This window comes from Conger conger, chromosome 1, assembly GCF_963514075.1.
Source record: "Conger conger chromosome 1, fConCon1.1, whole genome shotgun sequence".
NCBI classification, from domain to species: domain Eukaryota; kingdom Metazoa; phylum Chordata; class Actinopteri; order Anguilliformes; family Congridae; genus Conger; species Conger conger.
The window spans coordinates 1315965-1328464 of NC_083760.1; the positions used below are offsets into that span (position 1 = coordinate 1315965).

The window sequence follows — 12500 nt, forward strand, 5'->3', positions numbered from 1 at the left end:
GTGGCCGAATGCACAATTGCGAGCGGAACACCAGGCACCGCGAGGACGTTATAACACCAGGAACACCAGGCACCGCGAGGACATTATAACACCAGGCACCGCGAGGACATTATAACACCAGGAACACAAGGCAGGCAGTGCCTGTCACCGCGAGGACATTATAGAACTCAAATCGAGTTGCGCTGCCTGCAAAATCAAGAGTTATACTAAACTGGACAGAGTTCGTCATGTGGGCTATTGTAGACGCGGGGGATGAATATAGCAGAGCATTTATGATAGCGTGAATAAACATTAACATTTTGGTGTATTATATAAACATGTCCTTCTCATCAGCTAAAGGGGATTACATTCCTGATCGTTGGTTATATTGACTGCGCAGGACCATTTCCCGTCGCGCATGTATTATTTAGATCACTACATTTTTAATTATAATATGCAGTAGCCCCGCGGCGTACACTTGGTTGCTGTTTGCTCTGCCAACGTTTATCGTTCCTTCAGGATATCGCAGCGAATTTCCCCCAAAGCGCTAAACTTCACATAATAGCCATTTCGCCAGTCGTTACCAAATCGCGTCTGGGAACCTTGGGAAGGCGCTACCAGGTCACGTGCGTAGCTCCCACCTGTCGCGGCCTAGGCGTAATTACGCGCGCCGGCGTGGTGGATTCCTCCAGTACAGACATTGTTTCGCGAATAACAAGAGTTTGCGGAATAACGGTTTACATTTGATTTGTTCAGTATTAGAATTGCGATCTCATAAGTGAGGTCCACGGAATTAAATGGCCATTACAATGGCATTTCCTCTAGGCTCGGTACGCTGACAGTTCGGAGACTAGGAAGTAAAACTGCGCAGAGAACTGCTGGAGTGGGATCCCGGGTGTACATGGGAAAATAGCCGACCCGCATTCAGGAAGAAAACGGATTGTTTGTGCAGACGTGGCAGGTATTCATAATCAGACCATGACGTATTTGTGCAGTTAAATACAGCGTAAAGAGTATCATCACTAATTCTGTATCAGACTTGTTTCTGTATCATATTAACAAATCCACATTAAAAACCATATCACTATATGTAACGAGGCTAACTGGTGAATGCCAGTGTAATATTGTTAATGGCTAGATGGCAAATCTGGGAATGTTGGTTTCACTTCACCTTTTGAGTGAAATCTCACAAGCATATTAGCTGCTCTAACATGAACACAGTGGGGTGATATTATACTCAGTTTCCGCTCAAACCTGTGTGTGTAGGTCAGGTCACTGAAACTTTCTGAATAAAATATTTTGAAATAATGAACACAATCTGACAGTCGTTGTATGAAGTGCTTGGTTATTTGAGTCTGTGATCCATTGATATCAACAGATGATGGGAATATTATTAAAACTGACTGCACTTTAACCCGTTTTCAAATCTCAATAAATATATTGTGCTGGAGTATATAATGAGTATAAAAAATAATTGAATAACTGGGCAAATGTTTTACTTTAGGGTTGAATTGTTCCTTTTCCCCCCCAACGCCTCATAGAAATCACACAGATTCCAAACAGAGGTGCAATATGGGTACTGCAGGTAAAGGCAATCAGCTCCATGGAGGTGTTTCCATGAGCCTTACATGAGCTTTTTAGCTGATGTTTTTATCCATCAATGTGGGGTTAAGGCCCAACAGCTGTGTGGATCTTATTGTGGCTACACCGGGGCTTGAACCACCGACCTCCCGGGTCCCGGTCACTGGGCCACAGGCTGCAGAGAGAGAGGTGTGGCTGTGCTCCGACGTGTTTCCGGGGCTGGGGTACAGGACACCGAACACATTGTTTCTCTCCGGTGTGTTTGACCAGACCGGTGTTAGTATTCAGAATCATGAACACGGATTTGCACATTATTCCTGAAAGTCCCCTGAAAGCCCTGCTGGCCGGGTGCAGTTTGTGGAGGGTCTGAGGAGGAGGCGTGGGCCTGTGGCGTCGAGGTCTGTCTGAGAGACGTTCCCCCGCACGTTCCCCCGCACGCCGGAAACACAGAGCGGACCAGCTGCACACATAATTTACCGCCTTTCACCAAATCACCCTGCTAAAACGCCAACTTACCCCGCCAGGGCCAGCACAGAGCCTTCAAAAGAGAGCCTTTCTTATGAAATAATCATGAAATTTGAAGTCTGAAAGCTTAGAGCAGGTTCAGTGGGGCTCCTGTTTCCCCGCTAAATTACACCAACTGTTTCCTTGGCAACATCAGCAGGCCTGCAGCACGAGCAGCCTGTGTGGCCGTCTGTCCGTCTGCCGTCTGCCGTCTGTCCATCTGTCCAAAGGAAATTACCTTGGGCTCCCCAGCCTACAGTCAATCTCTGTGTCTGTCTGCCTGTCTGTCTCTGTTTGTCTGTCTCTGTCTGTCTGTCTGTCTGTCTGTGTGTGTGTCTGTGTGTGTGTTTGTCTGTGTATGTATCTGTGTCTCTGTCTGTCTCTGTGTGCTTGTGTCTGTATCTGTCTGTGTCTGTCTGTCTGTGTGTGTGTATCAGTCTGTCCCCAGTCCTGTGTTCTGACCTGGGCTGGCTCTGCTCTGTTTAAAAGGGGGCGGCAGTGTTTGAAGCTGAAGAGTTCATTCCCACGGGCCAGTTATGAGTTCAGTGGTCTGAGCTGCAGATGTTTTGCTGTTTATTGCTGCTGCTGATTGCCAAACATGAAACAACTGATTACTTCAGACGAGCTTCCAGCTCTCCAGTATCCCTTTTCCCTTTGTGGCTGTGCTGCCATTGTGTGATTTAAAGCCTGCACCTTGTTAATGAGAGTGAACATCATTCAGAAGCAAAAAGAAGCACACTTTTGTGGATAAAATATAAATATATTGGGCTGGGTGTTCAGTGTTATTGCAGTCGTTTCCTAACTGTCAGAGGGAGTGTGTTTATTTCTGCTCCTGTAATGTTGGTGTTTCTTCTTGCTGGAAATGGCTGTTTTGTTCATTAAGATGTTGTACAGCTGCGTGCCAACCTGTGTGATCGTAAGCACCCCCTCCCTCTTACGCCACGATATCCTTACCGTCCTCTTTCTTGTGTTTGCTTATGGTTTTGTTTGGTGTGAAAGCCGTTGCTCAATCGTAGTCTCTGTGACTCGGTTGAGGTCTCTGTGACTCGGTTGAGGTCTCTGTGACTCGGTTGTGGTCTCTGTGACTCAATCGTAGTCTCTGTGACTCGGTTGAGGTCTCTGTGACTCGGTTGCGGGCATCCTGCCTAAATGAGCAAATGAGTCACAGTACTAAATACTTTTCAGTATTTATTAGACTTTTTTTAGCCCTATCTGTGTGTTCAGAGATGTTCTTCTGCACACCACTGTTGTAATGTGTGGTTATTTGAGTTATGATGTGTTGTGTGTTCAGAGATGCTCTTCTGCACACCACTGTTGTAATGTGTGGTTATTTGAGTTATGATGTGTTGTGTGTTCAGAGATGCTCTTCTGCACAGCACTGTTGTAATGTGTGGTTATTTGCGTTACTGTCACCTTCCTGTCAACCCTTCTCTACTGACCTCTCTCATAAACAAGGTTTTTTTTGCCTGCTGCTCACTGGATATTTTTTTTGTTTTTTTGCACCATTCTCTGCAAACTCTCGAGACCCCAGGAGATCAGCAGTTCTGACATGAGGTCTGAAAAACAGACCTAATAAAGTGCTCAGTGAGTGTTCATTTCTCCACTCTTATTTTCCCTGTCTCTTATAGAAGGCTCATGGCCACATGTATGAGAAGGCACTGATTCTGATTTTCTTTTCGTTTTTTTCCCCTCATACAATTCACCATTGTGAAAGTAATTAGCTTTGCGTTTCTTTTCATAAGGCATGATAGTTATTACCAGGCCTTTGTAAAGGAGACTGAGCGACTGGCTCTGTCATTTGGTCGGTGCCTTGCATGGCAGCCGATCGCCGTCAGTGTGTGTGTGTGTGTGTGTGTGTGTGTGTGTGTGACTGGGTGAATGAGGAGCATGAGTTGTACAGCTCTTTGGATAAATTCCATTTGTCCCTGGTGCTTCAGTGCATTGTGAGTGAATTTAAATGCCCACTAATACTCCAATATGGTTATGTAAACACTTTTATCCGATTATGTTTTAGTGCGAGGTTATAATTGATCATTTTCATGTAGATGTGTTGGAGTTCCGAGGGCTCTTGTGAAGCCCCTGGAGTGTGTGAATGTGTGTGTGTGTGTGTGTGTGTGTGTGTGTGTGTGTGTGTGTGTGTGTGTGTGTGTGTGAGTGTGTGTGCAGTGTGGGGAACACACACAGTGTGCTGCTTCAGTCCAAACGGGCCGCTGCAGCATCAGCTCCAATGCAGCCCACTCCGAGTTCCTCTTAAAACCTCGGGGGATATTTCGCTTTTGGTTTTAGTATGAAAAACATGCCTCTGCCATCTATTCATTGTCCTGGAGATTCATAACCCACGGTCAGATTAAATGTGAAAAACCGCCGAGAGCCTGGCTGCATCTTAATGTCCCATTAACAGGGCCAGCCCAGCCTCCACGCTGAATCCACACTCAGCCGCTGTTCACTAACCTGTTAGATTCTGAGGGACGTAATGAACTCCCTTTATGTTCATTTTATGTGCATTTAACTCATTGTAAAAACTCTCTAGTTTCCTCCTCCCACTGTGTTCTGGGTGTCCTGGCGTAGCGGGCGGGCTACAGGCCGGTGTGGGACCCACCTGGTCAGTGGCTCATGCCCGGGGGGCCACACTGAGATGTCCATGCACTGGGGTCTTTCTGACATCTGTGGACAGACTCTAGCTCTGGGTCGTGGTATCCGGGGATATAGTACGTACATGTTCTAGGTTCCGGTTCCTTTAATCTTCTGTTAGGTCATATACAGTGTATATATATATATATATATATATATATATATATATATATATATATTTAAACTCCTTTTTAGGATCCAGCTAGTTCTTTCACTTATTGTTATTGTTATTATTATTATTATTATGATGAAGAACATTTGAGGTGCAGCCTGTAGCCTAGTGGCCACGGTACATAATGGTGGTTTAATCCCCGCTGTGGCCACAATAAGATTCATGCAGCTGTTGGGCCCTTGAGCAAGGCCCTTAACCCCACATTGCTCCAGGGGGGATTGTGCCCTGCTTAGTCTAATGAACTGTAAGTCGCATTGGATAAAAGCATCAGCTAAATAATTGTAATGTACATTGAAAGAAATGACACCAGCACTAGCATTTTCTGCTGTTTTTACTTTATTGGCCAACATGATATCATCCTAGATACACTTACAGCATGTTCTCTGACTGCGCAGTACGACAGAAGCACGTTTACAGGAGATCGGCTAGCTGAAGCTACGAGCGGCCATTTTTGGTCTCGACTGCTGGCCTGACCTGGCTGTAAGTAAAGATCGCTGTGGATCAAGTTGGCAGCAGTCCGTATTCTATGCAAACATACACTACGCAGCTATTTTACAGGAGTTTAAGCGATACTGCTCTTGTATATATGCATTGTTGTCATACTCCAGAATACATTGTTTTTAAATTTTTCAAAATGGTTAACTTTCAACAACAAATCAAGTGAACGCAAACTATACAAACTATACAGTGTTGAAAATAACAGCGTGCGTTATAAGTAAGTTAAGCTCTCACAGTCACCTGCACTGCTGACACTGATGCACGCGTGGGCGGGAGGATAAGGCAATAGCATGTCCTCGCTGTTCACCCGTGAGCGGTGAAGTCTCTCTCCGTGAGAGGAACACCGTCTCGCCCAGCCTGAAGTCTCTCCGTGAGAGGAACACCGTCTCGCCCAGCCTGAAGTCTCTCTCCGTGAGAGGAACACCGTCTCGCCCAGCCTGAAGTCTCTCTCCGTGAGAGGAACACCGTCTCGCCCAGCCTGAAGCCTCTCCGTGAGAGGAACACCGTCTCGCCCAGCCTGAAGTCTCTCCGTGAGAGGAACACCGTCTTGCCCAGTCGAGAGTGTCCAACGCAACAGGGGGCCGTGGCAGGAGTATCCACAAATCAGCGGCCAGCCTGTTCTCCCTGCTGTTGTGTTGTGTGACGAATGTGTGTGTGTGTGTGTGTGTGAGTGTGTGTGTGAATGAGTGAGAGAGTCTGAGTGTGTTAGAGTGTGTGAGTGTGTGTGTGTGAGTGTGTGTGAGTGTGAGAGTGTGTGAGAGAGTGTGTGTGAGTGTGTGTGAGAGAGTGTGAGTGTGTGTGTGTGAGTGTGTGTGTGAGAGTGTGAGTGAGTGTGTGTGTGAGTGTGTGTGTGTGTGAGTGTGTGAGAGTGTGTGTGAGTGTGTGTGTGAGTGTGTGAGAGTGTGAGTGAGGGAGTGTGTGTGAGTGTGAGTGTGTGAGAGTGTGTGTGAGAGAGTGTGAGTGTGTGTGTGTGTGTGTGTGTGTGTGTGAGAGTGTGTGAGAGTGTGAGTGAGTGAGTGTGTGAGTGTGTTGTGTGTGTGTGAGTGTGAGTGTGTGTGAGTGTGAGAGAGTGTGTGAGAGAGTGTGTGTGAGTGTGAGAGTGTGTGTGTGTGACGAGTACACACTGCTAGTAGTCCTGCATTCTTGCTTGTGGACGCCACATCAGAGCAGTGTTCCCATAGTGACCAAGTGCCGCAGAATTTTCACTATGTTCCCAAATGCAGGAAAAAAAAAACTGAATAGGTTCTTAAGCTACTAAGCAATGAAAAAAAATAATTTCATGAAGTTCAATTCCCTCCCTCCCTCCCAATAATAATAAAAAAATAAATTTTTCTTCTGCGTGGCTGGACTGAAAGGAGGAAATCGATGTAGGTGTAGAGGCCTCTCGCTGCGACCCTGTTGAGGATAAGCGGGTTAAGATAATGGAGGGATGGATGGATGGGTGTAGAGGCCTTCCGTGTGGGGTAAAGGAGGAGACGCAGGCCTGACACGCACGACATTCCCAGTCCACTCACCCCCCAGTGTCTGAAATGCGTCCTCAAATGTTTGTTGTGAGTTCTTTCTTACTCTCCCGTAATCTTGTAAAGTGCTTTAGTTCGACTGAAAGCAAATCTAAGTAAAACACTTTAGGTAAACACTTCAGAGGATGTTTGGAAGCAAAATAAATTGTCTGTGTCTGTTTTGAGATGAACAATGTTCTGGAGGTTTAGCTGTTACAATCTTAACTGCTCTCGACACTATAAGACACCACTACTTTTCTGTGATTTGAAAAAAGAAAGAAATAAAAAAAGTTAAAAGTCTTCTCAAAACTGATGAGGAACATGATGGGATTTCTTCTCTGAAGATCCAGAGTGAAGATGCAGACAGTGAAGATACAGACAGTGAAGATACAGACAGTGAAGATACAGACAGTGAAGATACAGACAGTTTTCTGGCAGAATGTGTGTGCCACTTCTTACCCCTTCATTTTCAAATAATTATTGTCAGATTTGTTTTTTGGTTTGGGTGCAAATCAATTTCTTACAGTGGTACAGAGCTTTACTCATCATGCCAAATGAGCTTTAATTAACATGCCAAACGAGGGTAACTATATATAGAATTGTCAAAGTTTTCTATTTCCACTATAACACTAGCTGGCAAAGCTGTGCCAACCAACTGATGAATTCTTTTTGAAGTGCACCATTTTCTTGACAAAGGTTTTCTCACACTTAATGCTCAGCTATATCCAGCCTGTGTGATTGGCCACTTCAATTTCTCTGAGCAGCATGAAAGCAGAATTCAGAGACGGGTACATTTTCTCTGAGATTTGAGTTTAGGTTGATAGATTTTTTGGGAATGGCAACTTTTATTGACTTAGCTGACACACACACACTGAGAACATCTTGGCTCTGGAACAGGGAGACAGATTCCCCGGAAATAAAATCAATTTCCATCAAACGTACAGCTTTCCCAACGTACTTCATTCAACTGAATTAGACCTGCTTGACTAACTGTGTTAAGTAAAGATTGAATTTTTCACACAGAATTAACAATATGATTCTTGTGTTTAAAATGTTTTTGTTTTTTTAAACATTCCTCCCAAAGAATGACTGGGAGGACACTGAGTGGGATTCTAGCCTTTATAAAAGGTCCTTTGGGAGTTGGTGACCAAACTATTGTCTTTGTAACCGTTGTCTTTCTGAAGGCGTTGGACTCCTATGTCTGAGTGCTGCAGCAGGCACAGTGTTGTCTGTAGGACGGACCCTGTGTAAATCCACACGCTGTGAACTCCCTTAGCCTTCCCAATAGTTTAGAATAAAGAGTCAATAATTGTCACAAATTCCTGTCACCAAGAATATACATATTTAAAACATTTTTCCTCAATTCTAAGTAAATATACTTGGAGAAGTATAAACATATTTTAACCAATCAAGGCAGTCATCAAAACATTAATCGTTACCAAAAAGGTTACCAAAAAATAACAAAAGAAAATAACTAATTGTCTAATCATGGTGAACAAAGACTTCTCCCACAAATAATTCCAAGTACCAGTAAGACAATTGATGACACTGATAACTAATAACAATTTCTGTACTTGCAACCAGTCAGGATTAATTAGCTATTTACATCATATTTTTATGAAAACAATATAAAATGTCTGTTTGGCACTTTGTCCTCCTGTGTCACCTGCATGGCATTAGTGGTTCACCAGCGCGGTGCCAGCGGCGTGAGGACAGGTGACAGGTGACAGGGGACAGGTGATGCGGGCTGCGGCCTCATTCGTACAGCCCTGGGGTGACGAGGATGCTGGGAGAGAGCTCTGTGGGAAGCCTTCAGTGCCCACCGTTTTACACCATGAAGCACAAACCATCCCTGTCCATTCCCAACACTGCTTTTCATCTGTGTGTGTGTGTTTATACAGTGTGTGTGTGTGTGTGTGTGTTTATACAGTGTGTGTGTGTGTGTGTGTGTTTCTGCTTGTTTGTCCTTCATAGTATATTGGATTGGGATGTGAAGAGAGTGTGGGTGAGCTACATCAGCCAATCAGCCGCAAGAACTGCATGCTACCAATCAGCCGCAAGAACTGCATGCTACCAATCAGCCGCGAGATCCTCACAGCGCCTGAGCCAGCCGATCAGCCGCGGATGGAATATACACAGTGGACAGTCTCCAGGTAACCGAGAAAACATCCAGAGATCTTAGTTTCTTTAAAGCTCCTGCTTGGAGTTGGTCAGCGTGAGTCTATAAAGGACGGTGCATTGGAAGCGTCAGTGGGATTGAGTCTGTGTACAGCACACGCTGTTGTGGTTGTGGGTGGCGGGGTTCACTCAGGCTTGTGAGGGGGTGTTGATGGTAATGTACAGCGATGTTTTCAGTCATTCTTTAAGCGCACTTTAGTGCTCGGCGTTGATGAAAGATGGCAGGTTTAATTTTAATGTCTCTTTCCTTTTTAATGCTCTATTGACTGTATGTCATCTGGTTTAAAAACAAACATACAAACAAACCAAAAAACAGCGCCTTTATAACTGAGCAGTAAGAGGCCTTTGTGTGTGTGAGAGCGCATGTGTGTGTGTGTGTGTGTGTGTGTGTGTCAGAGTGCACGTGTGTGTGTGGGAGCGCACGTGTGTGTGTGTGTGTGTGTGTGTGTGTGTGTGTGTGAGCGCGTGTGTGAGTGTGTGTGTGTGTCAGAGTGCACGTGTGTGTGTGGGAGCGCACGTGTGTGTGGGAGTGCACATGTGTGTGAGTGAGAGTGCACGAGTGAGAACACTCATGCCATGTGTATTATCGCTCAAGGCTGATGCCACCGGAGATTGTCTGACCTCAATCTGCTCAGGTCTCAATGGCATTCTCCAAAGAACAGGAATGAAATCTGCTCCAGTATTACCGGGGTTCTCACTAGAACAGGTGTTGACAGGTTCTCTGTGGAACAGGTGTGAATTCTGCTCAGGTGTTGACAGGTGGTCTGTGGAACAGGTGTGAATTCTGCTCAGGTGCTGACAGGTTCTCTGTGGAAGAGGTGAGAACAGGTGAGAACAGGTTGAGCTCGTTACAGACTCTGCGCTGTCAGGTCCACTCGGGTCCGACCGCTGGTGTCGGGCCGGTTCCGCCCGGTGTCCGGCGCTGCTCCACGTCTCCCCGCCCGTCCTGCGCGGCTCTCTGGCGAGGAGATGAGAGCTGGCAGGAGCTTGAGAACGCTGTCGCTTTTCATTCCGGCAAATTCCATCAAACGGCTGTGGTGCCCGAGGCTGGTTGTGTAAACACCTGCCCCTTCCGCCCGGGACCCCCTCTGCGTTTCAGGACCAGAGAACAGGCCCGTCACCTCTGTGGGACCCCCTCTGCGTTTCAGGACCAGAGAACAGGCCCGTCACCTCTGTGGGACCCCCTCTGCGTTTCAGGACCAGAGAACAGGTCCATCACCTCTGTGATGTTAAGTCTTCCAAACGATAAATGTTGAATAAAGGGGGGGGGGGGGATCCAGAACTTCAGATATTCTGAGTCATATGTTGCCTGGATACCCCCCCCCCCCACTCCCCACCCCCCCCAGCCTGAGTCCTCTGAGGACGAGTCTAAGCTCTGAGACACAGTAGAAAATGGTGGCATTTCTGCAGTCTTCTAGTCCATAAGCTGTGGGACACGAGGCCCTCCAAGCGCAGAACGTGTCCTTTTTCCTGTCTCTGTGCGTCCCCGTCTGTCGCGGTTCTGAGCGGGGGGGGTGGGGGTGTGGGGGTGGGTTCTGCGGGTCAGAACTCGGTGGTGGAGATCTGGGTGATCTCTGACTGCAGGTCTGGCTCTGGCTGCAGCCTCCGGGCCCTGGAGCCGCGGGGGGCCCCGTGGGGGGCCCCGTGGGGGGCCCCGTGGGGGGCCCCGCCCATGTCTAGTCATACCGGCTTCTTCCCCGCCTCCGCCGGGGCGCAGACCGACACCGGCTCCCGCACCGTGGTCCGCGCCCGCGAGAAGCTGTTCTGGTCCATCCGGGAGCGGAACGGCAGGCAGAAGTCCCGGAAGCACCTGCGGCAGAACCAGAACCAGAACCAGAACATCACGACCGAGGACGGGGGAGAAAGATCCCCAAGAGCACGTGGACCTGTCATGGTGACTGTGTAGCGTGGTTGGCTCGGCTAGTTCGCTAGTAAGCGCGGATGGTGCAGTGAAAGGGAAGGCTGGTAGCAGGTTATCGCGACAACACTCCCCGATGACGTAACCCTCAAATTCAAAAGAACGTTGTTGCCCTTGGCTAGGGGTGAGTGCCTCTTTAGCTGACTGGTAACGCGTTCGTTCAACAAATATTTGGACAAGTGAGAGGCCGGGGTTCAAATCCCACCTCAGACTCAGGCGACGTCTCACCTGTTACACCTCACTCTTTGTCTGGGAGCTTTCACACTTCACACTGCTAGAGAGTTCCATAAATAGCCAGATAGGCTTCCTCTAAGGAGAAAAAGCTTTTTTTTTCTGAATGCAGACTGTCCCCTTAACCTTGTCCAATGCTCTTTGGCTCTACGACATGACCTCACACACACCCCCCTCCCCCACCCATATCTCTGCCGTGAGGTTGAGCAGAAGACGCACCTTTTGAAGTTCTCGTCCAGGAAGGCGTAGAGGACGGGGTTGAGGCTGCTGTTGGTGTACCCCAGGGCGATGCACAGGTGCCAGCTGGCCAGCACGTAGGGGTTCTTCTGGTCGATGTCCACCAGCGTCTTGACGATGATGAAGATGTGGATGGGCGTCCAGCAGATGATGAAGGCGGCCACCACCACCAGCACCATGCGCGTGATGCGCCGGAGGTTGCGGTCCTTCTCCTTGGACCCGGAGAGGAGCCTCACGTTCTGCAGGCGCAGGATCATCAGGCCGTAGCAGATGGTGATCACCAGCACCGGCACTACGAACGCGAAGATGAAGACGCAGATCTTCGTCACCATGTCCCAGTACCAGTCGGGGTCGGGGAAGTGCAGCGTGCAGATGGTTTTACCTGCGCAGAATAACAACACGGCACTTGTCATGCGGTGCGTTTAAAGCAATTTCCCAAAGAAAAGCCAAGTCATACGTTTTTTTGTCCTTTTGTTATTTCCAAAGGGAACTGAAAGTGAATATTTTTTGTGCGGCTCTGATATCTGTCAGGGCCAAGAATTGAGGATCTTGTTGTGCTGAAAGAACCACGGCCAGTACCGGCAGGTACTCACTAACGCCCTACTGCTCTATAGTCACATCATGAACCACAATACCCTGGAGACACCTGTAGGAAATGTAACTGAAACACATATTGTCACCAATATGCAGAACTAGATTTGTCTTTGTTTGGTTTGGCTACAGGCGACCGGTATGTCTCAAACCCATGTGTGGTGGTGGGGAGGAATGAGACCCCCTGTGGTTGGGAGGGGCATTACACGCACATGAGGTGGAGGGGGGGGGGGGGGGTCCAGTACCTTTGTCGTTGTCCTTGGTGACGGCTATCACCATGATGGGCACCCCGATGGCGGACGAGAGGATCCAGATGCAGACGTTGATCATCTTGGCCTTGAGGGGCGTGCGGAAGTCCAGCGCCCGCACCGGGTGGCACACGGCGATGTAGCGGTCCACGCTCATCATGGTGAGCGTGAAGATGCTGGTGAACATGTTGTAGTAGTCGATGGCGATCACCACCTTGCAGATGAGCTCGCCG

General features: G+C 47.9%; 1 protein-coding gene across 1 annotated transcript in view; it reads right to left on the reverse strand.

Annotated features, from left to right (window-relative positions):
- Window positions 1-10716: 10716 nt before the first annotated feature.
- LOC133135823 (delta-type opioid receptor-like) overlaps window positions 10717-12500 on the reverse strand; it is a 22779-nt gene continuing 20995 nt past the window's right edge. Inside the window, exons 2-4 of the mRNA XM_061253116.1 lie at window positions 12265-12500; window positions 11411-11810; window positions 10717-10852 (exon numbers count right to left, since the gene is read on the reverse strand). The exon at window positions 12265-12500 is cut by the window's right edge and continues 120 nt beyond it. Of these exons, the coding sequence (XP_061109100.1) occupies window positions 10723-10852; window positions 11411-11810; window positions 12265-12500 (766 nt within the window). The 3' untranslated portion in view covers window positions 10717-10722. The remainder of the gene's footprint in view (window positions 10853-11410; window positions 11811-12264) is intronic.